At 46.7% G+C, this 26,133-nt stretch overlaps 1 protein-coding gene across 2 annotated transcripts in view; it reads right to left on the reverse strand.

Annotated features, from left to right (window-relative positions):
* Window positions 1-26,133, reverse strand: part of CEP192 (centrosomal protein 192) — a 2,224,848-nt gene that overhangs the window by 2,066,019 nt on the left and 132,696 nt on the right. For both annotated transcript variants that reach the window (XM_078687485.1, XM_078687486.1), the window contains exon 5: window positions 19,728-19,777. In XM_078687485.1, the coding sequence (XP_078543611.1) occupies window positions 19,728-19,777 (50 nt within the window). The remainder of the gene's footprint in view (window positions 1-19,727; window positions 19,778-26,133) is intronic.

The following is a 26,133-nucleotide window of genomic DNA, read 5'->3' on the forward strand; positions in this document are numbered from 1 at the left end:
GCACTAAGACCTTCGGAGAGTGCGTGTCCCCCCCCTGGACTCTATCACTCGTAGCCGTATCTTAGCTAACGGTATTCCTTTATTTCAGCTAGAGAAAGCTCTTCCCCCAAACTCTCGTGCTGCTAGTAAGATCATGGCAACCAAGCAAACCACCTTACGCTTCCTCTACCTTAAAACGCGCTCTCCAACCAAACACCCGCTCGGCATTTTCCTACTGCTCATCTCGGAAAAAACAGATGTACTCCTTATCACCGAAACCTGACTCACCCTAGACTCCCTACCCGACATTCTAGCTGCCCTTCCCTCCGACTATTACACCCTGTCGGAAAACAGGGCCTGTGGGAAGGCGGGAGGAGGGGTTGCGGCCGTAATTAATAAAAACTTTAAATTTTCCTCCATGACCTCTCTTAACCTCCCTGAGGCAGAGGACTTGGTCATAAAACTCGACATGGACTCAGGCTCCTTGGTACTGGCTCTCATTTACCGCCCCCCCGCAGGCAATGCCCTCCTTCCCTACGTCTCTCTGTGAACAAATGGCCACTCTAGTGATAAACCACGCTAAGGTACTTTTGATTGGGGACCTGGACTATTGGTTTGATGAGGCCTTGGGGGGACCGAACGCCACCGAACTTGCTGAACTATTATCCAATCTTAACCTAGGTCAACATGTACACTCCACCACCCATGAAAAAGGATACATCTTGGACCACATCTGGTCTCACAATATTTCACTCTCCAATCCTTTAATTTCCCCATGCATTTGGTCAGACCATCATTTAATACAATTTACCATCACCTCCAATGGTGTCAAAAAATCTACTCCCTTGGCTGGGGGAGCTACCAGGAAATGGAATTCACTAAATAAAGTGGACTTCATTAACACCCTGGAGAACTCTGTACCCACTTTCAGCCAGGACGTCAACTCCATGGAGGGAAAGGTCACCGAGTGGCTACTATCAGCCAACAATACTCACACCCCTAAAGTCAAAATCTCTTGTGCACGCTACTCAGATGCACATAAATGGTTCACTAAGGACCTTAGAAAACAAAAACTTGAGTTACGTCAAATAGAGAGGACATGGAGATCGAAATACTCTTATAGACAGGGAACAATTCTTGACCGCTCACCCTCTTCCATTGTGCTGATGACCTTCAACTTATTTTCCCACTCTGCTCCCCTAGCGCCGTAGCGGAGTTCCAGTCAATCATGCTCCACATCCAGCGCTGGATGGACATGAACCATCTCAAGCTCAACGTGGGCAAAACAGAGTTGATTTTGCCGGGGAAAAGTGAGAACAGTTGGAGCACTAACTTTTAGCCAGCGGAACTAGGTTCTCCCCCTCGGAGAGGTGTGGCGCCGCGGCCAGGGCGACGGACGCTGGAATCTGGGGATCAGGGTTCGATCCCCGGCACCGGCGGCAGGTTAGCCCAGCACCATGTGACTCTGGGCAATAGCTTGCTTAATCTTCCCGACGGCCCCCAGCGCCTAGAGACCCTTACGGGTGATTGTGCGCTTTACAAATATGGATTATTATTATCCTCACCCCTTCGGTGAAAAGCTTGGGGGTCATCATTAATGCCGACCTCTCGCTCCGCTGACAGGTGGGAGCCGTAATCTCCTCAAGTGTCCACCAACTCCGGAAAGTTAGGAAAATTGCTCACCTGTTGACTCATTCTGCTCTAATACAGGTGGTGCTAGCCCTCATCCTTTCACTGCTTGACTTTGCCAACTCCATCTATCTGGGATTGCCAATTGGTCTACAAAAAAAGACTTCAAATGGTACACAACCAGGCAGCAAGACTAATTGGAAAACAACCCAAGTGGATGTCCGCCAGACCAGTTCTGAGGAAACTACACTGGCTTCCGATAGCCCAGCATGTAGCCTTTAGGACGGGATGCCTAGCCTTCAAGGCTCTGCAGGGCAATAGCCCTAAATTCATCAGCAGTATGATCACCAAGCATACCCCTATGCGCAACCTCTGCTCTGCCCATCTCAGCCTGCCTACTATTCCGACTTTTAAACGGAAGCGACTGGGAGGCTGCCGCTTCTCTTACTTGGGCCCTAGACTCTGGAACTCCTTCCCTCTGACACTCAGAAACTGACAATCTCCTAAGCTTCAGGAACGCTTTAAAAACATGGCTGTTTGAGCAAGCCTACGTCTAGTAACCTCTCAATTGTAGCACTTGGTCTTCAGCGCCATGAAACTCAAGGGTGTACGTGCGCTATATAAGCATCTATTAACATAACATAACATGGGCGGGAGGAGGTCCTACATTGGTGCAAGTCTGAAAGTGGTGCCTTGCATAGGGAGGAATACCACGGCCTCCAGAAATGACCCACAGCACTAGAGTGGAATTACCTACTTGAATCCTTTGAGGCACCGGAAGCTGCTGGCACTAACTACGTCTGAAAGGGGCTAGGTATGCCACAGATTCTGCACCCCATAATATATTACTTCGAACCTCTAGGCTGTTCGCCCTTATACTACTCTGTTATGGTTCCATTATTCACCTTTACACTTGTTGTAGTACTAATATCACCTGTAGCTTCTGTAACCTAGGCTCGATAACTCACATGCTACTAGAACTATGTCCCCGCTCAATTGCGCAATATGTATACCAATCTTTTTTAATGTGAGTATGCCAAATTGGGATAGGGAGGGGTATTTGCATACATGTTTTGGAGTGATCTGGTTATCCTTTCCTCAAGACCATGCATTTGTGCAACTGGGTTTATTGTGTAATTGCTGGTATTTGGTATTCATTTACTCTCTTTGCTCATGTATTAAGGACCCAATGATTGTTGAATGTACACTTACTCATGTCAATGTGCAATGGTACATGCAATTACATGAACATGCAATAAAGTGTATAAAAAATGATTACATGTCGTTCTAGAATAATTAATTTTCTTGCACACCAAGATTGTGGTGACTGAATTTTGCGAGAGGAATATGGACTTCACCTCAAGATTGAGACTGATTATATACCATTAACAGTTTAAGAAAATCATCACTTAATAAAAACTATGTTTGCTTTATCTTATGCCCCAGCTTTCATAAAGGTTTAAAGGGCAGCTCATGTTTTCACTTCAGTAGTGACAACCAGTACTGAAGGTGGCTTCATGGATACACGAAGAGGAAGCGGACCCAAGACCGGTCCCAAATTAGCTTCAAAGGACGGGCAGCTGTAACCATGACTAAAAGAAATGGCTTGGCCACACAGTACACTGTAGTCTGGTCAACAAGCAACTAACAACTGAAGCCGGAGCACCAGCGCACTTGGCAAAGGCCAACAATATGAAGTACCTGAAAGCATATAGAACACAACTTATTTTTATGAAAAGGAACAGGCACAAGCACCAGAGTCTGGTATAAAAAGAGGAAAATAAAAAACTTTCATTCAGGCTTCTCCCTACGCCTGAATGAAAGCACTTATGCTGAGTTTATTCTTTCTGTGCAATCTGGTCAAGATTTTGATTGATTTCTACGAAATGTCCTAGTTCAGCACCTAGAGGGGGGTCATCAACTAATATTCTAAAGACCCCCTCAAAGTAACTTATCTCTACCTAACAACCTTTGCGTTCTTAGAAAGGAAAAAAATAATGCAACTTCAGATTGTAAAAGGACCTAGGGACCCCAAACACTTGAGGAGTGGATGAGTCTTTGACGCAGGTCTGCAATAAGTATAGCGGTACAAAAGGGGGTGGTGATGGACAGAGCATCAGAACCAATCAAACACTCACACCCAGTCAAAAGATCTGGGTTTGATCCATCACCGTTCTTTAGCCCACTCTGCCACCCCAGTTCAGACATGGCTATATGCAAATCAGTCTGACCCTGCGCCTCATGGGAACAGTCCAGCCCGAACTGCCAAGCCATGCCTTCCCTGGACCGGAAACATGCTTCCGAGGACCGGTTTCTGGCATTACAGCCGTCTTCAGCCAGGCTTGCTTGAATCCAGTGGCAAAGTGAGCAAGGGACTCACGTCTGAGAATACCCTGCCACACTTATGGTGGCCAAAAGCGGTACAAAAGGGGGTGGTGATGGACAGGGCATCTGAACCAATCAAACACTCACACCCAGTCAAAAGATCTGGGTTGAATCCATCACCGTTCTTTAGCCCACTCTGCCACCCCAGTTCAGACATGGCTATATGCAAATCAGTCTGACCCTGTGCCTCATGGGAACAGTCTAAAGAACGGTGATGGATCAAGCCCAGATCTTTTGACTGGGTGTGAGTGTTTGATTGGTTCAGATGCTCCGTCCATCACCACCCCCTTTTGTACAGCTTTGGCCGCCACAAGTGTGGCAGGGTATGCTCAGACGTGAGTCCCTTGCTCACTTTGCCACTGGATTCAAGCAAGCCGGGCTGAAGACGGCTGGAATGCCAAAAACCGGTCCTCGGAAGCTTGTTTCCGGTCCAGGGAAGGCATGGCTTGGCAGTTCGGGCTGGACTGTTCCCATGAGGCACAGGGTCAGACTGATTTGCATATAGCCATGTCACCACCCCCTTTTGCAATAAGTATAGCAGCATACAATTTAGGAGGAGAAACACCAAAAATTACAACTTTAACCCAAAAAGGTTTACAAATAATTTGGTGTGAAAAATTCACCAGACTCAGGATCCCACACCTGTAGAGGTGTGAAAAAAGGGTAACAAACATCGCACATCTTATATGTATTGTGCACATCACTTCCATCAGGGTCTTGCAATGTCAATCAGGATATTGTTGAACAGCTTGGCACAGCTAACTAAAAACAGCTTAGGAAAGAAATAGCATTTCAGTCTCTTGCCTGGCACAAGGTTCTCTAAAGAATCTGCAGAAGCGAGAGTACCTAAATAGTTAACTTTACAGAAGTTATTACGCTAATCTGAGCAACCGCTGGTAACAATGCATTTTGAGCCAATTTAATAGTGAGGTCTCCTTCATCGCATCATTTTAAGAGGGGGAGCTCATTTGCTGAAACCATTCTCAGTCTTCAGTTCTTCAATCAGGTTTGGCAGTGTAGTTAAAGTACTCAATACATAGGTCGTTATAATAACAGCAAATCAGTTTATAAATCATGTTGTCATGTTACACACTAGATCTCCTCACTGCTTCTCAAAACCTAAGCAAATGTTGACAGCATTAGTCCAAACAGCTGAGATCAGACCACTATACCCACTTACCGCCACGGCTCATTTCCAGTTGGGCACATGTTTACTTACTCTGTAATTGGGAGTCACAGCAAAACAGTATCACTATGGGGAAAATACACCCCATAAATTAATTTGAGGCCTGTGCTCCAGGACCAAGGAAACAAGTTCTTTTGTGCTCGCCAATGTCATGTAAAATTACGGGAGTGTAGTCCTCATCTAACCTTACAAGATTTCTACTAACTACTCATTAAGGTCACAAAAATAATGGTAATTGAAAGTGGCCACCTGGATTTGACTCCTATTGTTTGGATAGAAATCTCCAGTCAGCAGGTTTACATACCAGTTAGAGTGCCAGTGTCAGTACTGTTGGAAAACTTGAAAGCCCCACTCTTTATTTCATCAGTGAATGGTTGAACACATAGCAATCTGGTAGAGACATGATCACGCCGCAGATTCCTTACCTTTGAGCTTCCAGCTGTTAGGGTGGATCCAGAAGATTTTTCTTAGTAGTACCCCAGCGCGCCGGTAGGTGGCGTCGGTCGACTCTGCGTGATGTCATTGTGTTCGTCATGTTGTCTGCGTCAATATACCCGCCACTCCAGTGCGCTGACATCAGTACTTTTCATGACTTTCCACGCCAGAAGCACGGAGCCATGAAGTGACTGACCATGATGTATTATAAAGAAGCTAGGGTCCTGAAGGAAACCAGCCCCAACACTAAACACAATTCTGAAGTGCTGGAGGATGGGTAGGTCGTAAGGAATCTGCGGCTAGATCATGTCTCTACCAGATTAGGCGTTACCAAAGTTAAGTAACTTGTCCATCTGATACGCACTCATAACATGTGAGGAACAAATATGATATATAGTTCCAGACACCTGCAAAAATATATAATCAACAACCAATTTCTTTACATCAGCTCTCAAACTCACTCAATCACAATCAAACACCCAATGGGTGATGTACGCATGTGTTTGGTTGTGATTGAGTGAGTTTGAGAATTGATGTAAAGAAATTGGTTGTTGATTATATATTTTTGCAGGGGACTGGAACTATACATCATATTTGTTACTCACATGTTATGAGTGCGTAACTATGTATAAAAAATATTGTACATGAATGTAAAGGAATATTTTTATGGTTCAATATTTATTTAAAAAAACAAATGAAAAAAATATGTATTTTTGAATAATAAAACGATGACAAAAATCATATTGTCAGTGTCAAATAGTATAAATCACAAGTGTAGCCCATATTTGATGTTGTTCTCATAAGTTAAAGAAATAGAGGTCGTGAGGGAGTTTGTCATATATTCTTCATGTATTAAAAAGTTATACTTATGTTTCTTTTAGAACCAAGCAGGTCTTGTCACAGGTGAGTAAAATATACTTTCAATTGCAAGACTGTTAAATGAAATGCAGTTGTACTAGAAATTGCAGTTGTTTCAGGTTTGTGTCACTTTGGAAATTTAGTTTGTATTATACAGTACTTGTGATTACTTTTAAGTTACTTTAGGATTACTTGGAGTACTGGGGGTGGTATGCCTAGATACCACATCTTAGGATCCATACATACAAGGTAAGTACAACTTTTTATACTTTGCAATAGAATTCTCTTCCTCGTATAACCCAGTTCAACACTTCGCCATTTTTAGGCCCAAGATCTCTTCATATGGTTTCCTATGGGGGAAAAATGTTAGAGGTCTCACAGGTAAGCACATGACTTACGAGGGTGAGTTTTGGGGGTTAGGACCAAGGTTCCCCATGGTTTGGATGGACACTTGAGTTGGACCATCAGCGGCACTGGGGCAGCCAGGTACAGAGAGCAGGGGCCTAATGTTAGCCAATGGGGCCAAGGGGGGCTTTCAGTAGGGACTGCTGACTAGCAGGCCACTGTGTTGTGGGAGCAAAGCTCCTGGGATTGAGGTCAATACTGCAGGGGTCAACGACCAGCACAGGAGCTGCACCACCAGTTGCACTCTGGTGGCCAGGTGCAGGGTGTAAAAATGATATCAGGGACCCTGTGCTTACCAGTGTAGACCTTCAGTTTTGAAAAGATTTTGCAGGCTCGGGCGCGAAGGCTTCCTGAAGGCAACCACTGGCTGGAGAGATAAGTTGGGATCTGGGAGGATGCTTGGACACAGTCAATTGGGCCACCCAAGGCTGTGGGGCGTCTGGTGCAGGGGTGACTTCTGGCATCAAGTTTTCTTACCAGCTCAGTGCACTGTCGGGGGGACTCTTCAAGTCGAGGCTGCAGGGGTTATCTGAAGGCTTGAGGGAGGTCAGGGATCACCAGATCCAAGTTCAGAATCACTGGTAAGAACTCCTTGGGGTGTTGGGCCACTAACTCTGGCGTCCGGTGCAGAATCCCAGAGTCACTGGACTGCAGATTCTGCAGGTGAGTCTTTGTACGAGCAAATCCAGTGCTCGCAGGAGACAGTCTGTAGGAAGGTCGCAAGGCCGGTCCTCAGGGTTCTGGGGTTTGCTGGCTGCTGGACACACCGGGGTTCTTGCTGTAGGCAGATCGTAGACGGACAGTCCGGTATGGATGGGGCCAAGGAAGTTGGTGTCCTCTTCTACTGCCTGGGTCAGCACTGATCTTCAGTCGTTCCTCGAATCTAAGGAGGTAAGGTTCAGGGTCACCCTTAAATACTAAATTTATGGGCGTTAAAAGGGGTGTGCAAGTCGGGACCGATGGGTCCCTTTCTTGGGATGGGCACACACCCTATTATGCCACCCTACAGTGGGAGGGGGCATGAGCCTTTTCCTAATTTCCTGAGTCCACTGATCTTCAAGATGAAGGGGACAGATGTTTGCTTCACCTCGCCTCCCCTACCGGAGGGTTGTGTTTAGAAAAGGTGGGCACCCCTCTCTTCCTAGCTTGGATTTCCCGCAGATTCTCCCATCCAAAGTTGGGGACGGAACCAGTGGGAGCCAGTTTCTGGGGGCCGCAAAAGGCAGAGACAGCGTCCAAAGCTACCTCTTTCGTGGACCCAGCCTATCCTGGGGAGGAAGCATGACACCTGTCCAGGATAGGCTGCGTTTCTGGATCCTGAGAGTAGAGGCTCTCTACCCAGGGGTCCAGAAGTCTGTCTAGTGGTGGCAAAGGGCTGTGAGACAACAGGAACCACACCCGGGATGGTCGATTTTCAGGGGGCCTCCCTAAGATATGCTCCGGGTGAATTTTACATTAAATCCCACACTGAAGTCAGTGAGGGTTTAATGTGCTGAGACGTTTGCTACCAAACCACCGAGTTTTTTAGTAAAGCCATTATGGAGGTGCAGAGTCAGTAATGACCTACTCCCAGACATATACTCTTTATGGCTTTACCGAACTTACAATGTCTAAAATGGGTTGTGACACTGTAGGCGTGGGTTGTGACACTGTAGGGGGTGGTTCATACCACTGTACCCTCACCTTGGGGCTAGTACAACCTGCTAGATGGGTATTTTAACTAGGCCAAAGGCGGTGGATTGCAGGCATGGCACACACATGGATGTGTGCTATGTCGACTCCTCACTTTTCTCTGTACCTAAACACACAGCCTGCAGTGGCAGTGTATGTTAAGGTGCAGGGCCTCTAAGAGTGGCAAAAAAGGTGCTGCAGCCTACAGAGGCCTTTCCTGGTCACAGGGCCTTGGTACCTATGGTACCTTTTAATGGTGGCTTAACTGTGGCCAGGGATGTTCCAATTGTGGATACAAAAGTAGTCTTGAGAAAGAACTCAGGCCATGGGACCCTGATTGGCAGGGACACAGAGCACATTATGTCAGGTTGAATCAGATGTCAGGCAAAACGGTGGGGGGTAACCATGCAAAAAGGGGCACTTTCCTACAATAACTCAGCATGATATGGTCCTCTTTCGGACAGCACGCCCCTTCATTTGCTCCCATATACCCTATAAAGAGTTGGTTATCCACCCGCAACTCTTTGGTGTGATCAAGGTAGAAAGAGGACTATCTTTTTGGGTCCAGGCGGAGGAGACGCTCCTCTTCTTTGGAAGGGTGCAAAGGTGCATAGATAGTAGGCAGAGTAACTGATGGTCTCAGATGGAAGGGAGTTACAATCCTGGGCAAAAATGAAACCCTAGTTCTTAGCACCTCTTTGTCCGGAAAGACTGGTAATGAGGCTGTGATGAAGGTGCGTGCAGTTTGCTCACCCTCCTGGCAGAGGTAGTTGCCACTAAAAAGGCTTTTTTAATAGTGTGCAACCGTAGAGGGCATTTGAGCAGCGGCTCACACGGTGCGCACATCAAGAAAGTAAGGACCAAATTAAGGTCCCACCGTGGCATAAGAAAAGAAGGGGGAAACAAGTGGGTTAACCCCTTCAAAAACCTCTGCACCAAAGGGGACTTCAAAAGTGAATGCTGATCTGGCGGACAAAAAAAAAATGGAGAGGGCCAAAAGGTAGCCCTTCAGAGTGCACAGGGCAGAGCCCTGCTGGGCCAAGAAAAGGATTAACAGGAGAAAATTCGACAGAGAGGCAGATAAGGGGTCAATAGACTGTTCTGTACAAGATTTACAAAATGTGTTCCACTGGCAGGAGTATACACATTTTGTGGAGGGACGCCTGGCTGTCAGAATAACTTCACGGACTGAAAGGTCAAAATCTGTCAACTGTCGCTGCACAATCTCTACACTAGGAGGCGGGGAGTGGGCAAGTTCGGGAGGAGGACCCTACCCTGCAGCTGCAACAAAATATTCTCCCGTTGGGGCAGCCTGATCGGACGATTGATGCTCATAGCCAGAAGCAAGGGCTACTAAACTCTTCATGCCCAGTCTGGACCACAAGAATAACTTGTGCTCGGTTGCTTCTGATCTTCTTGAGCACTCTAGACTGGAGTGGTATGGGCGGTAAAGCGTACAGGAAGCCTGAGCTCCACTCGCAACGAAAAGCTTTGCTGAGCAAGATCTGCCTTGGAATCTTCAACGTGGAAAACTGCTGACATTGCGTGTCGTCTTCGAAGGCACACAGATATAACAAAGGCTCTACCCACCGCTATAAGAGACCTTATACCACCCACAGATGGAGACGCCACTCGTGATCCCGAAAGCACCTTCGGCTGATTTAGTCTGCTCTGGCATTCAGGGATCTGTCCAGGTGTTGATCCACCAAGGAAATGCCCTGTACCAGCCAAGTCCAGAGGCGAAGGTCCCTGCTTGCTTCAGTACCACATGGAGGTAGTGATGTCAGTGAAGATCTGAACTAGCCTTCCCTTGGTGGATAGTAAAAAGGCTTTTAGTGCCAATTGGATCGCATGAAGCTCCAATAGGTTAATATGGAGCTTGGCTTCAGCCTGAGACCAGAGTCCTCTGATCTCCACCGTCCCCGGATTGCTGCCCCATCCCAGTAAACGCTTCAGTCACTACTGTGCGATCTGGGTGGGGAAGGGAGAGGGGGTCTGCCTCTGACCCAATTGCAGTTTGCCAGCCACCACTGCAGGTCTTTCACAGTGTCCTCTGATATCTGAACCAGGTCGGTGAGATTTCCTAGATGCTGTGCCCATTGGAACTTTAGGTCCCACTGCAGAGCCCGATTGCCCCACCGGGCATGGCTCACCAGCAGGATGCTGGAGGCCATGAGGCCAAACAGCCCCACAGTCATTTACACTGAAATCCAGGATAGAGGCTGAAACATCGGTATCATAGCCTGAATATCCGGGACTCGCCGTTCGGGAGGATGGACGCGAAATCGCACCGTGTCCAGAACCGCTCCAATGAAAAGGAGCATCTGAGAGGGGGTCAGGTGCAATGTTCCCTCTAATTTGTTTCCTCTGTGTGCGGCAGTGTACGGTCTCTGTGCGCTGCAGCGATGGCAATGGGCATCCGGAACCAGACTGCACTTGCATGCAGCGCCAAATACCACACAAAACTTTTGCTTATAAAAGTGAAAAGACGGTGCATTTCCACACATACAGAGCCAAGTTTGGGTCTTAAGGTAGCTTTGCAATTTGGATACGCATGCCATGACATGAATTTGTGACACAGGCAAGTACACTTAGGGTTTAGAACCCCAACGGCGGTACCATCATAAGACTTTACTAAAGATTCTTAACTGGAGCACTATTCATTGGGAGGGGAAATGTTGGGAGCCCATACAAGATCACATATACACAATAAATTACACACTTACATAACATATTTACTATTTGATGAGCAAGCTACTGAGTAATGTCGGGCTATCCCATCAAAGATAGTGGATGAAATGCGATTAACTTGAAAACTTTCGCAAAGGCCCACAATCCGAACCGAAGCCGCGCTCTAGTCAGAAAAGAAATGCATCCAGTCCAAATGCAATATGGGTTTTAAACGTCGTGCTTTTGGGCTTGATGCAGGTGGCATCGGGCATGCTACTTGTTATATTATATATCTGGATGCAGAGAGAGAAAGAAGCAGCAAAATACAACCGATGACAAAGCCAATAGTCCTGGCTTGTTGTAGGTGTAATGTTACTTGTATTATATATCTGGATGCAGTGACAGAAGCAGCAAAATACCAGTCAGGCAGCACACTATGCTAAGCACAGATTTCCAGTTTGTGTTTTTAAGCAATGCCCTTAACTACAGCTGTCAAATCTCTTTAAGAGACCCCCTAGTTTTTTCATCCCACTTAATGCCCTGTCTATAAGATTTGTGGACAGTTACTGTAAATATAAAAGAGCATATCTAGAAGTTCTAACATTATGGGATTGGGCTAAATGTAATAAAGGTTTTCTATGTTCTTTGTACTGGTTCTATCTTTGAGGAATACACCTCGCGATCATGCAAAGGCGATTTATCTTTTATCTTATCAGGCTATCAAAAATAGCGTGAATGGCCCCATTAGGCCTACAATGAAATAAGTCACAATTCTACTGAAAGTTACTTTGAGAATCCTGTATTGTTTTTCAACATGTCCTCTGAGAGCTTCCTCTCACCATCCCCATCCTCCTCCCACCAGTGCCTTGAATTAGTAATCAGCAGTATTTGTCCAACAGGCCCCTTCTGGTCCTTTGCTATGGATCCATTTGCTAAGTTAGGATCCGCACAGCAGAGGCAGGTTGTTTTGTATTGGCTTCTGGCCTCGACACAAATCAGTAACGGCGACTTACAGATGTTCAGTGGCATGATATCCAGAGTTTGTGCGAGAAGGTTATTGGAACTGAATGGTGTGTAAACATGTTTATTGAGGTCCCTCGGGGTCGCTGAAAGGCCCATCACAGTGCTGGAAAGAATATATACTAAGTAGGCTGCTATATAATGGCTTTTTATAAGAATATCTTACCCCAAGTTCTGCTTGTTTGTACTGCAGCTGTGGATGCCCTAGGTACAATATGGTGGTGAGCAGATTTAGACCCTCATTAGGAGTGGCCTATTTTTATGTGTGATAGTTATCGCACACAATAAAAACTAACATTGATGTGTACACAATTGATTGTGTTAGGATTATATGTGGTAACTGGAGTTAAAGAACCATTAGTAATGAGGAACAGTGAGCTTTACAAATCCTCAAGTACTTCTTTACATGCTCTGTAAAGCGTCACGTTTTAAAAGTCATGTTTTGCAACCTCACTTTCTTGGCTTGATTCATGACAATCTTCCTTTTTTCTATTAAAAGCGTAACAAAAGCATGCTGAATAGCTTTTATAGGAAGCACACCAAAAAATAAGTCAGTGGGCATAATTATGAGGCGCAAAGTAAAATGAAAACAAAGTTCTTGGTTCCCCAAAGAAACCTTTCATGCAAACCCAAACACAAAAAATGCAAGCGCAAGCCAGTTGTTTGCAATTAATTCTAACCTGATATTCACATAGATCGGAAGTAGCTGTAAGATGCACGTAAAGCTTTATAGAACTTACAAAAATGATAAAGCACAATTTTTGCATAAGTGCAAATTGCAAGCCTTCACGCACAACATTTTCAAACTTTGTTCATGTTATGTAAAGATCTAAGTGGCAGATGTACATAGCTGCCAAGGTTTCAGATAACTATGTGACATTTTCCTAATTTCAGAGAAATTATGAGTGACATTTCAACGACTATGAGAAAAACCTTCTCAGGAGCAAAATAAAGCAATGAAGAACAGGCAAACATTAATATCAGAAATTACACCCATTTGAGCAATGAGAAACTCTATTAAGAGCTTAAAACTACTGCAAAGCACCTGAAAACTGAGGTAAGGACACTAACCATAGACCGACTGTGACTGCAATTCTCAGTGTAAGAGGGCAGGCAGGCACTGCTGCTGCTCAAAAGATCTCATTGATATGATCATTCAAGACCTGCGCGCTAGCCTAAAAAGCTAATTATAGCATAGCAAGTGCAACTAGAAGATTATGCTGTCACTTAGTCTAAGGCATAATCAGTTGCTATTGCAATAAGGTAAAAAAAATGCTGAGAAGCGCCAGCGCAAAACCCGGAGTTGTTCCACTCTAAACACGTGGTAGTGCAGTATGTATAAATACAAACTGCACATACTTGCCAAGTTTTGAGATTGGCATTTACAAATTTCAGTGTTCTTATATGTCATTTCATTCTCTTTGAGTGACACTTTAGTGTGACAGTCAAACAATTATGCCTATTAGATGCATTCCATGAATTATCCAATTTCTTAACTTAAAGCTGTCACAATTCTCCAGAATGATTATGCAAGGTTACTGACCTAATTCCTTTTTTCTAACATGCTTATTGTGAGGTAAAGCTGCAACCATAGGACCATAAGGAGTTGTTTTACAATAGAACTGACAGAAATTGCATCTGCCCCATCATGTGTGCTGTTAGGATTGGCTTTTTAGCCAACATTATATTGCATTATGGGAGTTCTAGTTTCACTTTAAACGCTGGCTGATAAAGTTTATGGTCTATGAGCAATGGTTAGGAAGACTGGATAAACTACACTAGCACGTTTCAGCCTTTGAGTAATAACCAGCCGTGATGTGTTGAGTTGCACTGTCATGTTTCTATAACTTTCAATAATTAACATTAATTTCTGCTGTTCAATTTGACATGGAATAAATAAATAAAATAAATAAATTAAGTTTTAGGTGATAGGAAAGGGTTGGGGAGAGGGGTCATTGGGAGAAAACAGAGATGGGCCCTGGAGAACTGTGACTTAGCGTAAGGCTCTGTGATGACTGACCAGTTACGACATGTCAGATGCTGAAGTGAAATTTTTAACACAGGTAATGGTAAGAAACTGATGTAAATCAGAAGCAGACACATTGCGAGTGGTGCTATCCCTACCACCCTTTACCCCCCCCCCCCCGCTTACTGGGGTGAGGTAGATCAGCAGTTTTCAGTCGTAGTACATTTCAAGCTGGTAACTCACATCATTCTACCAGTCTCCAGAATGTATTATCTCTCTCCATCACTCTTGTTGCATCGTCCCTCTTTTCGTCTCAGTCATCTTTTCCTCTCTCTTTCTCTAGCCTCATCTTCATATCTCTCCTTCCCATTACTCTGTTTCCAGCCTCTTTCCTCCTCATCCTCATCCTCTCAGCTCTTTCTGTCCTCCCTCGCAGCAGTCTGTGAGTCCTACCCACTGGTTTAGAGCAGTAGGCTCATAGATTTAGGCCTTTGTTCCTTTTTGATCGGTTTCTTTAGCCTCCCTCTTCTCGCTCTCCTCTCTTTGTAGACTTCTATCTCTTGCCCTGCATTCTTTCCACCCTCTTCTCTCCTGCCTCTCCCTACCCCTAACCCTTTCTCCCAGTTATCTCCTCTCTTGGCATGCTGTTCTGTGCAACTTTTTATCTCCTTCCTAAATGCCTTTCCCTCCTCTAATTTCTTTCCAACTCTGTCACCTCGTTTCTCCTTTCCTCTACTATTTTTTTTAATGTTATCTTTGTCTGACCCGTACCCTCAACTCCTACTGTGACTGCATGTTTGTGATCCGGAGGCTAGATGTGCAGGAAACCTGCTGCGCAGTGAGGGGAAACAGGAGAAAAGTATGGTTTCCCTTAGATCACTTTTCAGCGCCAGCAGCCTGTTGCACACGGTCTGTGTGCATCCGATGCTGATGAATAACTTCATGGTAATGAGGCAGGTCGCAGGGGTAGTTTGGCATCCATTCAATGAGCCACAGAGACAAAAGTGGACAGGACAAGCATGGGCAAATAATAAACCTGGAGCTAATGCTGTCGGTCGCAGCTTTCCACCTGCTTTATGGTGAAGAGTTCAGCGTCACCCAAAGTTAGGCAGGCCTCCCTCCACGCTGTCAGGAAGGAGCCACTAGGTCACTTTCACAAAGTTTAAAGTGACCCAGTTTACACCCGTATACGCATTCTATCTCAGAAATCATCTTACTTTGGTCGGAATGTCTGTCCGATTCCCTCAATGCACCTGCGCTTCTCTGATAGCTACAATCGTCATTTCTCATGAGGGCCACAGATCCTGCAGTAGGCTGACTGCCCTGTAATATGCATCACGTCACTAGCTGTTATCCTATCACAAATATTCAGCCTTGTGGTGCACAACAGCTCAGGCTAATGAATATTGTAGGCTTAAAATGTCACTTTATTGGCTGCAGGGATCCTCAGCTCTGTCACTGCAAGTGTAGGGCTCGGCTTTCCAGCTACTGGAAATTAACTACCCGGCGGCCAGGCAGAGATGATGGATCAATTTAATAATGCATGATAACTTTGAAGCCCTTCAAGCCCAAGGGCGTTGCACACCTGATGCCAAATGCCAACAGCATCAAGTCCAAAAGCACAACATGTAAAACACACGCTGGGCTTTTGGACTTGATGCATTTCTTTTCTCAACTGCGGGCTGATTGTGGGCATTTGTGAAAGTATTCCTATTAATTGCAGCAGTCATGCCCTGTGATTAACATGATTATTTCCACAAAGGCCCACAAACAGCCCGCAGCCGTGCTCCATTAAGAAAATAAATGCAGCAAGTGCAGGGGCAACTTGCTGCTGAATGCCTGCAGAGGCTCTTAATCTGCATACAAAAATACACTCACCTGCCGTGACCTCGCGTTTTCCCTGCTCTAGTCTTGCACCATGTTAACACCGCTTCCCAAAACAGAAAATGATCGTTTTTAAAGCCGCTCGCATTTAAATGCAGCGGCGAAACGTTCTAGCGGGATGTCCTGTGTGCGCGCTTCACACAGGACAATGTGCGCTGGTGGTCACAGAGGTGCGCGGGTGCGCATGCACGCACCCTGAAGGGAACACTGCTAAGGTGTGACTTTGGCATGTTGATAGTGAACCACAGCGAATGAGGAGGTTCGCTGTACTCTGGAGGTGGGAGGCGACTGCATGGGACGAGCCAGCCTTCAACAACCAGTCAGGGACAGAGGAAGACTGGAAGCCCTGATCCCTGCAGATGGGCTTTGACCACTGCCTTCACCTTTGTTAACACCCGAAGGGGACTGGTGATGCCAAAGGGGAGCACGGCAAACCGAAAGTGCTCCTGGCCCACCATAAACCGCAGGTAGCGAAATCGGGGATATGAAAATAGGCATCCTGCACGTCCAGCCCTATCATCTATTCGCCAGGGAAGACAGGACCTGAGCCAGGGTGAGCATCTTGAACTTCTCATTTTTGAGGAACTAATTGGAGGGCTCTGAGGTCGAGGATAGCTTCCTTATTTGGGACCAGAAAATAGCGGGAACAACCACAGCCTATTTCTGACCCGGGAACCCTCTCTATAGCTCGCTTGGCCAAGAGAGTTTTGACTTCCTCGTGAAGTGAGGTGAGGTGATCCTCTGTCAGCCGATCGCACACTGAAGGCACGGATTGGGGGGTAGTCTCCAAGGGGTGGGAGTAGCTCCTTCGGACTATTTGCAACACCCACCTGTCTGAGGTGATGTATCGCCAGCTGTGAATATGATCGCGTATTCTGTCACCAACTGGTCGCGAATGATCCTGGGGGTTCAGACTAGGAGGGTTTTACGGTGGAGAAGGGAATTGTGGCTTGGCCAGACTTCTGGTCTCCCAATCCTTGTGGTCGGGGAGAACCACGTCCACTGTCCCGCAAAGGTTACTGAACTTATGGGGGACCTCTGGCCAGAAAACAGTTGGCACGGTTGGTAGCCCCTTCTGTAGCCAGGTAAGGAGCAAAAAGCAGACAGGCCGGTGTGTAGTGGTGAGGCCCGAAGACTTGGCTGTAGCCCGTGAGTCCTTGAAACACTCAAGTACGGCATCTGCCTTGCCTCTGAAGAAACGAGAGCCATTAAAGGACATTGCCATAAGATTAGCTTGGGCATTCCCATAAAAAACAGACGTTCTCAGCCAGGCACAGTAACGTTCGGCCACCGTCGTGGAAATCCTTCTCCCCAGCGAGTCTGTTGTGTCCACGCTACATGGGATGGACGAACTTCGCACATCCGTCCCATCTGAAAAAGCTTGAACGAGTAGAATACATCTCTCTTCCGAGACTCTGGGCAGCACATGCACAACTGTGTCCCATATCGAATGGGAATAATGGCCCAAAAGGCATGCTGAATTCATCAACCGCAACGCTTGACTGGCGAAGAGAACATTTTCTTCCTAAAGCTTTTCAGTCTCTTGGATTCCCTGTAGAGTGGTGTGTAAGGGAACGCACCACAGGAAGTGGAAGCTTTTATCACAAGCTTTGTGGGGCGGAGTGAGCAGTGAGAAAAACTGGGTCGGTCGGAGCAGGGCAATGGCAGTGGGCAAACTTTCTTTTCACAGGAGCCCCTATGCCGGGCTTGGACCAGGTGCCCAGAAGAACATCCATCAAGGCATCATTGAAAGGCAGCAATGGTTCCAACTAGAAACAACACTGCAGGACCTCTGTCAAGACGTTAGTCTTGACTCCTGCTACCATAAGGAGATGCAGGTTCTAGACATGCGCAGCCCTATGCACCACCATAGCAAATGATGCCCCCTCTGTAACAAGGTTAGGGGAAAACAACATGCCAGAATCTTGGGAGGTGTCCAGGCTGCTGGCGTCACCCACTTCCTCATACTAATCCATGTTTTGAAGTTGCAGGATTTCTATGGGATTCTGCTCCCCCTCCCAATCCTCCTCATCCATTCCTAACCCTTCAGAATAGTGGAGTTTGAACAGCATGGAGCTGTACAGCTCCGGTGGCTGCCCGACCAGCTCAGTGTAGTCAGGAATGAGGATTGCCGAGGCACCGCAGAGCACCTCAACAGCAGACCCGCAGTCTGGAAAGGTCGCTGCAGAAGTGCGACCGGCACCGGCCCTGACCCCTTACTGGGTCCAGTAGGAGGCCATGATGCCGGAGCCGAAGGCACGGAACATACGGGGACTCCATCATCTGAGCCTGACGGTGCACCGGCAGGGTCAGGCCGCCCAAATATGGCGCACATTACGTCATAATACTCGAAGTTGGGCGGGGATCGCTCACGCCCCCAGAAAGGGAGAGAAACGTTGAGTTGACCCAGGTACTTGCTCCGCGGAGTGGACTTTGAACACAGAGGTTCCTCAGTTGCGTGACAGACGGGGAAAGTCGAAGCACGCTTCGACTTATTGTGCTTTTTGTGGTGCCTCTTACCTGACTTGGGCGACCTCCATGGTGCTGGACGCCAGGCCGCAATCAGCTATAGGGACCGCTCCCTCAAAGTCTTTGGCGCCATGGCCCAGCAATTGGAGCATGACTTCATGTCGTGGTCCAGGAACCAGGGACACAATAAGGGGGGTACATGACCGACATGGCCCAGTGACCGGCGCAGCATGACTTGAACCCAAAGTCTTCTTGCTAGACATCACTAGCACACCAAAAGGAGGAGTTGACAAAGTTGAGAAAAAGTCTGTCAAAAAATTACAGGGGGTATGCTTTCTTTGAAGGATCTGCGCTGGCTGGCGCGGAAAGGAATGAACTGATGTCAGTGCGCCACAGTGGCAGTTACATGGACGAATCTGATGTCAAACAACGACAATGACATAACGCGGAGTCAGCAGACGCCACCTACTAGCGCGCAGGGGTACTGCTAAGAAAAATCGTCCGGCTTCAGCACGATGCCTGGATGTTCAAAGGTAAGGAACTGCTGGTAGATGTCACTATCAAATGGCAAAACCCCAGACATGATCAGGCTAATCATCTACTATTTATTATATATGCTTTACTGCCCACGCCCAGAAGCAGAGCCTATTCCAATGGCCACGGTAAAAAAAAGTCCTCTACAGGAATCGATACATATTTCCAGAGCGCCTACAGGAAACCTTCACCAATCCATATACAAAACACTAAATAAGCTGGCCACATCAGAAAGAAAGCTGAAGTCAAGCATCTGTATCCTTAAATTTGTGCTTTGCACTGGCTACTTATTGCAAAGAGAGCCAGTCCAGTCACTACTTAATTCACACAAATCTCAGGACATAAGTCAAACACATTAAGAAAAATATTTCGGTTTAAGGCACCTGCTCAAGCGCGTAATAAGCAACTCTTGACTTTTTTGTCATTATAAAAGCAAAATGATAGGTGTTTATTAGTTCAGGAGGCAACATTGTTAATCTAAAAATGGTCGACACAAACCTTTCCACAAAGATAATATTATGAAGCATAAGATTATTGAAAAACCATACAATGTCAAATAGAAGCATTACCATGAAAAAAGGAGCATCATATCAATATTTAATTGAAAAAACAATTAATGTACTGTGCAAAAAATACCTTTTCCCCTTTATTCGGCAATGGAAGCGTACACAATCCAATGGACAGATCTGTAATTAGAAAGAGATAGTTAAGCAGATTCATAACTATGCTCAAAACTTCAACTTCTGCATATCACTTAAAAAGGTACACTTAAAAAAACTAGCCAAATACATTTTGTAAGACAACACACTCATGAATTAAGAATTGCAGCAGGCAGAAAAGCTGAGAATGTGTCACTGCACACCCACCTTTCCTGGCATTTCTAATAAGAGGCTACACTGGCTCTGCTGTACCAACCAGGCAAGTATGTATGTACATATTTGGTATTTGTATAGCACTAACCAAGTGAAAAGGCAGCACAGTACTGTGAAAGGTCACATGCAAGCATAGGGTCAAAAAGGTAAAGTAGTATATGGGTTCTGAAAGCACAGGTGAACTGTTACTGCATTGTAATGTAGTGTTCTTTAAAAATATGCAATTTTAATTCATTCCTAAACTGGAGCAGTATCGACACAGTCCTGATGGATATGGCAATGCAGTTACAGATCCTAGCTACAAAGATATAAAAGGCCTGTTGTCTGGGTTTTCATTCTTTATACTTCTTTGTCTTCAGGTTAATGGTGTTGTGCCTGCGCGGGTTGGCAAGAGCCACAAGAGATGATGAGCTGGACTACAAGGTAAGCAGGGGTGTTGGTCAATATGTCTTTGTAAGTGATTCAACAAGTTTTGAAGATGGCATGGGCCAGTAAGGGGAGCCAAATGAGATCCATTACGATGGGGATGGTGTGATCATCTTTCTTCAGTTCAGGAAAAACATACCTCTGCATATAGTATGCACTTAAGGGGGCACCAATGTGGAATCTGAGGGTCCATGGAGCAAGGCATTACCACCATCCAAATCCAAAAGTAAGAAGGCCTCAACAGTATTTCTGCAATCACTTTCTGCAAGACAGTATCACTTTCACTAGAAGAAAAAGCTGGAACCGGGTAGTATTTGTTTCTTGACGATGTGCTCCTGGAGGAGGAGGTGGGTGTCCAAGGTGAATCAGAGCTATCTGCCATTTAATGAAAGTCCGGTATCAAAGCAGTCAAGTCCAGTTTGTACTAGATTGTTGCTGGTTGTCCTTGGCAAATAACAGGAATTCTGTCTTGGTGGGGTAGAGCTTCGGGTAGGAGTCGGACATCTAGGTCTCAAAGAGGTGCAGACAGTGTGTGAAGCATGGGATGTTTGGAGCGGAGGACACTTTCAAATAACCAACATGCTAAATCTTGATGCTATTATCTGTGAACAGAGCACCAAGAAAGTCAATGTAAAGGCTAGAGAATAAAGGAGATCAGTATGGAATCCTCTGGCACTACGCAGATAGAGATATTTTGGCACCTGAAGAGGTCGCATTTGAGGTATACATAATGGCTTAGCTGAAAACTGGGAAGTTTGGTAGCAAACTTCTCAGCACATTAAACCCACACTGATGTCAGTATGGGACTTCATTTAAAATGAAAACCAGAGGGTGTCTTGGAGATGCCCCCTGAAAAACGACTAGCCCTGGTCTGGTTCCTGAATGGCTGTCTGCCATTTGCCACCACTAGACAGGTTTCCCACTTTCGGCAGGAGAATCGGTGGGAATCCCGAGCTAGGAGGAGAGGTGTGCCCCCCTTTGCCATCCCTACCACTCAGATGGGGGAGGTGAGGTGAAGCACACATCTCAGTACCCTCCATGTTGGCGATTAGGGGACCCAAACAATTAGGAAGAGGTTCATGCCCCCTCCCACTGAAAGGTGGCATAATAGGGGGTGTACCCATTGGTCCAGACCTAAACACCCCTTAACGCCCCTAAATGTACAATTTAGGAACAACACCGAACCTTGCCTACTCATATTTGAGGAAGTAAGGAGGTGGTCCGAAGAGCAGTGCCAACCTAGGAAGAAGAGGACACCAACTGCTTTGGCCCCAGCCCTTCTGGCCTGTCCCAACTCCAACCTGCCTACAGAGGAACCCCGGCGTGTCAAGCAGTCTACAGCACTCCAGAGCCCGGAGGACCTGTCCTTTACCCATCTTAACGACTGTCTCCTGTGAGCACCGGATTTCCTCAACAAAGACTCGCCCATTGAATCCAGATCCTGGCGGCTCCGCGATTTAGCACCACTCTGTACCGGACGCCCACGGCTGGAATGACCTAACACCGCGAAGAGGTCTCCCTAGCGAACCTGACCCAGGATATGATGATCTCCGACCTCCCTCAAGCAGACGCCTGCAGCCTCAACCTGAAGGGCACCCCGACCGTCACCAGAGCTTGTAAGAAGAACCAGACGCCAAAAGGCACCCCTGCACCCCACGGCCTCAGGTGGCCCAACAGACGTTGTCCAGGCATCCCCCAAGAACCCAACTTACCTCTCCAGCCTGTGTTCGCTTTCAGGAAGCCTCCCTGCTCAAGCCTGCAGCACCTGTGCCGAATCGGAGGGCTCCATTGAAATCCACATGTTCCCAGACGTCACCTTAGCACTCTGCACCCAGCCGCCCCTATGCAGACTGTTGGTGCTGCAGTGCTGATCTTAACCCCAGGAGCTTCGCGCCCCCAGCCAAGGGGCCTGCTCATAAACAGTCACTAACAAAAGTACCCCCTTAGCCCCACTGGCTAAAATGTGCCCCCCTGCATTCTTCACCCAGCCACCCCAGTGCTGCTGGTGGTGCAAATTGAGTGCCTACCTAAACCTTGAGGAACCTTGGTCCTAACCCCCAAAACTAACACTCGTAAATTGTTTACTTACCCGAGAACCGTTAATCCTTTTTCTCCAATAGGAACCAATGTTATGAGTTTTGTTCCAAAAATGTTGTCGAGCTGAACTTTTGTATTAAAGAAAAGTAACCATACTGCAAACCAAAAAAAGTCTTACCTTGAATTGTGGGATCCACAGTGTGGTATCTAGGCACACCATCCCGAGTAGTCGATGTAATTCAAAAGTAATCTAAAAGTATTTCAAAAGTAATTACTGTGTAATTTAAACTGTTTTTGAAGCAGATACACGCCTGTAACAATTGCAAATTCAATCACAACTGCATTTCCTTGTGAAGTCTTGATTTGGGAGTATGTTTGCACTTACCTGTGCCAAGTCCTGTAGTATACCTTTTTTTATACTTACCCAATTGGTCCACCCCCTTCCGAATCCGGCACACTTTACAGCTTGATTTTTCCAAGATGCACATATTCCCAGATATCCCACAGGTGGCTAAAATGGGGGTGGGTAGAGCCAGTTAAAAAAAAAATATATCTTGCAAGCAATGAAATCCTCGTTTTGATTCCCTGCCAATCTACGGATTAAAAATAAGGGGTGGGCAGTTTGAGAAGGGAGGAATACTTGTGTTCCCTTTCTCAAAGGAGGCACAGGATTACCCTAATGCAAAGAAAGGATACCTAAACTAGAAAAGGAATTCAACTGAGAAGTCAAGGGCTCAATTGAGAGATGAGGGCAGGACAGAGTACACATGCATCAGATAGGGTATGGAGATTCACATTTTGAGGTTGTGTGCAATAGAGCAACAGATCTTTAAATTGTAGAGTTGAATCAGTTTGAAACGTTAGTTATGATTTGACTCCCTCTGTCAACTTCATTCTCATATTTACGTTTGTACAGATTTATTTTGTAAGGGTGATGCCCCATAAAGACTGAAACAAGGGAAAATGAATATGCTACTTACCAGTGTGCATCTGTTCTTGGCATGTAGGGCTGCTGACATTCATATCTATAGAATAGATCGCCGCCTAGTGTTGGGTCCGGATGATTGCACATTGTTGTCCTGGAAGAGTCTTCGAAGTATCACGAGATAGGTGGCTCCTCCCCTGGACTACAGTGCGCATGGGCATCGACTCCATCCCCAGATTGTTTTTAGCCATTGTGGCGAAGATGGAGTGTAACAGTGTGAGCGATGACCATGCTAAGAGTAAGTGTAAATTCTGCAGCCGCTACAGGCGCCGGGGAGGAGGGCGGGCGATATGAATGTCAGCAGCCCTACATGCCAAGAACAGATGCACACTGGTAAGTAGCATATTCAGTTCGAGGCATGTGGGCTGCTGAATTCATATCTATAGCATAGAATAAATAGCAGTCCCTCCATTAACGGCGGCCGCCTGTGCCAGCTGCAGACGTCTGAAAAAGTGTCTTAAGAACAGCCTGCCCCACAGCTGCTTGGAGTGCACATCTACACAGTAGTGTTTAGTAAATGTGTGTGGTGTAGACCATGTGGCTGCTCTACAAATATCTTCCAAAGGGATATTACCAAGGAAAGCCATGGAGACCCCCAACTTGCGGGTGGAGTGGGCTCTGGGGGGGGACCGTTAAAGTGCGCTTAGCCTTGTGATAGCAAATCTGAATACACTTAACGATCCACCTGGCTATACCTGCTTTGGAAATGGGGTTACCTTTGTGCTGGGCTGAAAAGGCAACAAAGAGTTGTTGTGTCTTCCTAAATTCTTTGGTCCTATCGATGTAGTACATCAAAGCTCGTTTGACATCAAGAGTGTGGAGCATTCTTTCAGCTACTGTCTCTGGGTTTTGAAAGAACGCGGGCAGTTCAATGGTCTGATTGACATGGAACTGCGAAACCACTTTAGGAAGAAATTTAGGGTTAGTGCGCAGCACCACCCTGTTGGAGTGAATTTGAATGAAAGGCTCTTGTACAGTGAGCGCCTGTAGCTCACTAACACGTCGTAGAGACGTAATGGCTATGAGAAAAGCCCCTTTCCATGTTAAGAACTGAATCTCACATGAATGTAGAGGCTCAAAAGGTGGGCCCATGAACCTGGTGAGGACCACATTGAGGTTCCATACAGGAGCTGGCGGGGTCCTGGGAGGAATGACCCGCTTCAGGCCTTCTAGGAAGGCTTTAATGGCAGGCACTCTGAAAACGGAGAGACGCTGCCTGTTTTGGAGATAAGCCGCTATGGCGGATAAGTGTATCCTGATGGAAGCATATGCTAGATTGCATTTGTAAAGATGTAAGAAATAGCAGATGATGTTGGGAGTGGATGCATCTAGCGGGTTGATGTTGTGTTCAGTACAGTAAATGACAAACCGCTTCCATTTTGCTGCATAGCAAGCTCTGGTGGTGGGCTTTCTTGCCTCCGTATGATATCCATGCATTCAGGAGGCAAGTCAAGGTAGCCAAACTAAGACTTCAGGAGCCAGATCGCCAGGTTGAGCTGTTGCGGATCTGGATGCTGAATGTCACCACGGTTCTGCGTCAAAAGCCTGGGGGTGAGGTGCAGCCTTTGATGCGCTACCACGGGTAGTTCTAGAAACGTGGTGTACCATGGTTGGCGTGCCCACGTTGGAGCAACTAGGATGAGTGACATCGAGTGTTGCTTCAGCTTTCGTGCCACCAGCGGTATGAGAGGTGCTGGGGGAAAAGCGTACGCAAATCTGCCTGACCAGTTCATCCATATCGCATTGCCCTGCGACTGTGGGTGGGGAAACCTGGCGGCAAAGCTTTGGCATTTTGCGTTTTCCTTTGTGGCAAACAGGTCTATCTCTGGATGACCCCACTGCTGGAAGTACGGGCGGAGTACTGATGGGTGTATCTCCCACTCGTGCATTTGGTGGCTGTATCTGCTGAGCAGATCCACCATCTGATTGTCCTTGCCCGGGAGGTGTTCCGCCATGAGGAAGATGTTCCTCTGAATGGCCCACTTCCACATGCCCTGAGCCAGATGAGACAACTGTGGAGAGTGTGTTCCTCCCTGCTTTTGAATGTAGTACATGGCCGTCATGTTGTCCGTCCGGATCAACACGACTTTGTTGCACAGATGTACTTTGAATGACTTCAATGCCATGAAGATTGCCATCAGTTCTAGGTAGTTGATGTGCATCTTCTTTTGCTGCGTTGTCCATAGTCCCTGCACCGTGTAGTGGAGTACATGAGCTCCCCATCCCTGGAGAGATGCGTCCGTGGTTAGGGTAATCTGTGGCACAGGCTCCTGGAACGGTCGGCCCTTGCAAAGGTTGTGTGGATTCCACCAATGCAGAGAGTTGTATGCCCGACCGGTCACCAACACTAGGTCGTTCAACTGTCCTTGAGCCTGAGTCCACTGATTAGCCAAGCATTCTTGGAGCGGACTTATATGTAGCCTCGCGTGCGGGACTATGAAGATGCAGGAGGCCATCATGCCTATCAACTGCATGAACACTCTTGCTGGAAGCGAGTGTTGCGGTCTGAACTTTTGGATGAGCGACTGAATGCTGTCGATCCTCATAGGATTTGGCTGAGCCGTGGCTGCCAGAGTATTTATAGTCGCGCCCAGGTACTGCCGCACATGGGCTGGCTGAAGGTGCGACTTTGGGTAATTTAGTGAGAATCCCAGATCGTGAAGAAGGTGAATGGTGTGGGACATGTTGGCGGCGCACTGCAGGGCCGACTTTGCTTGGACAA

Source organism: Lissotriton helveticus, chromosome 4_1 (assembly GCF_964261635.1).
Source record: "Lissotriton helveticus chromosome 4_1, aLisHel1.1, whole genome shotgun sequence".
Classification (NCBI taxonomy): domain Eukaryota; kingdom Metazoa; phylum Chordata; class Amphibia; order Caudata; family Salamandridae; genus Lissotriton; species Lissotriton helveticus.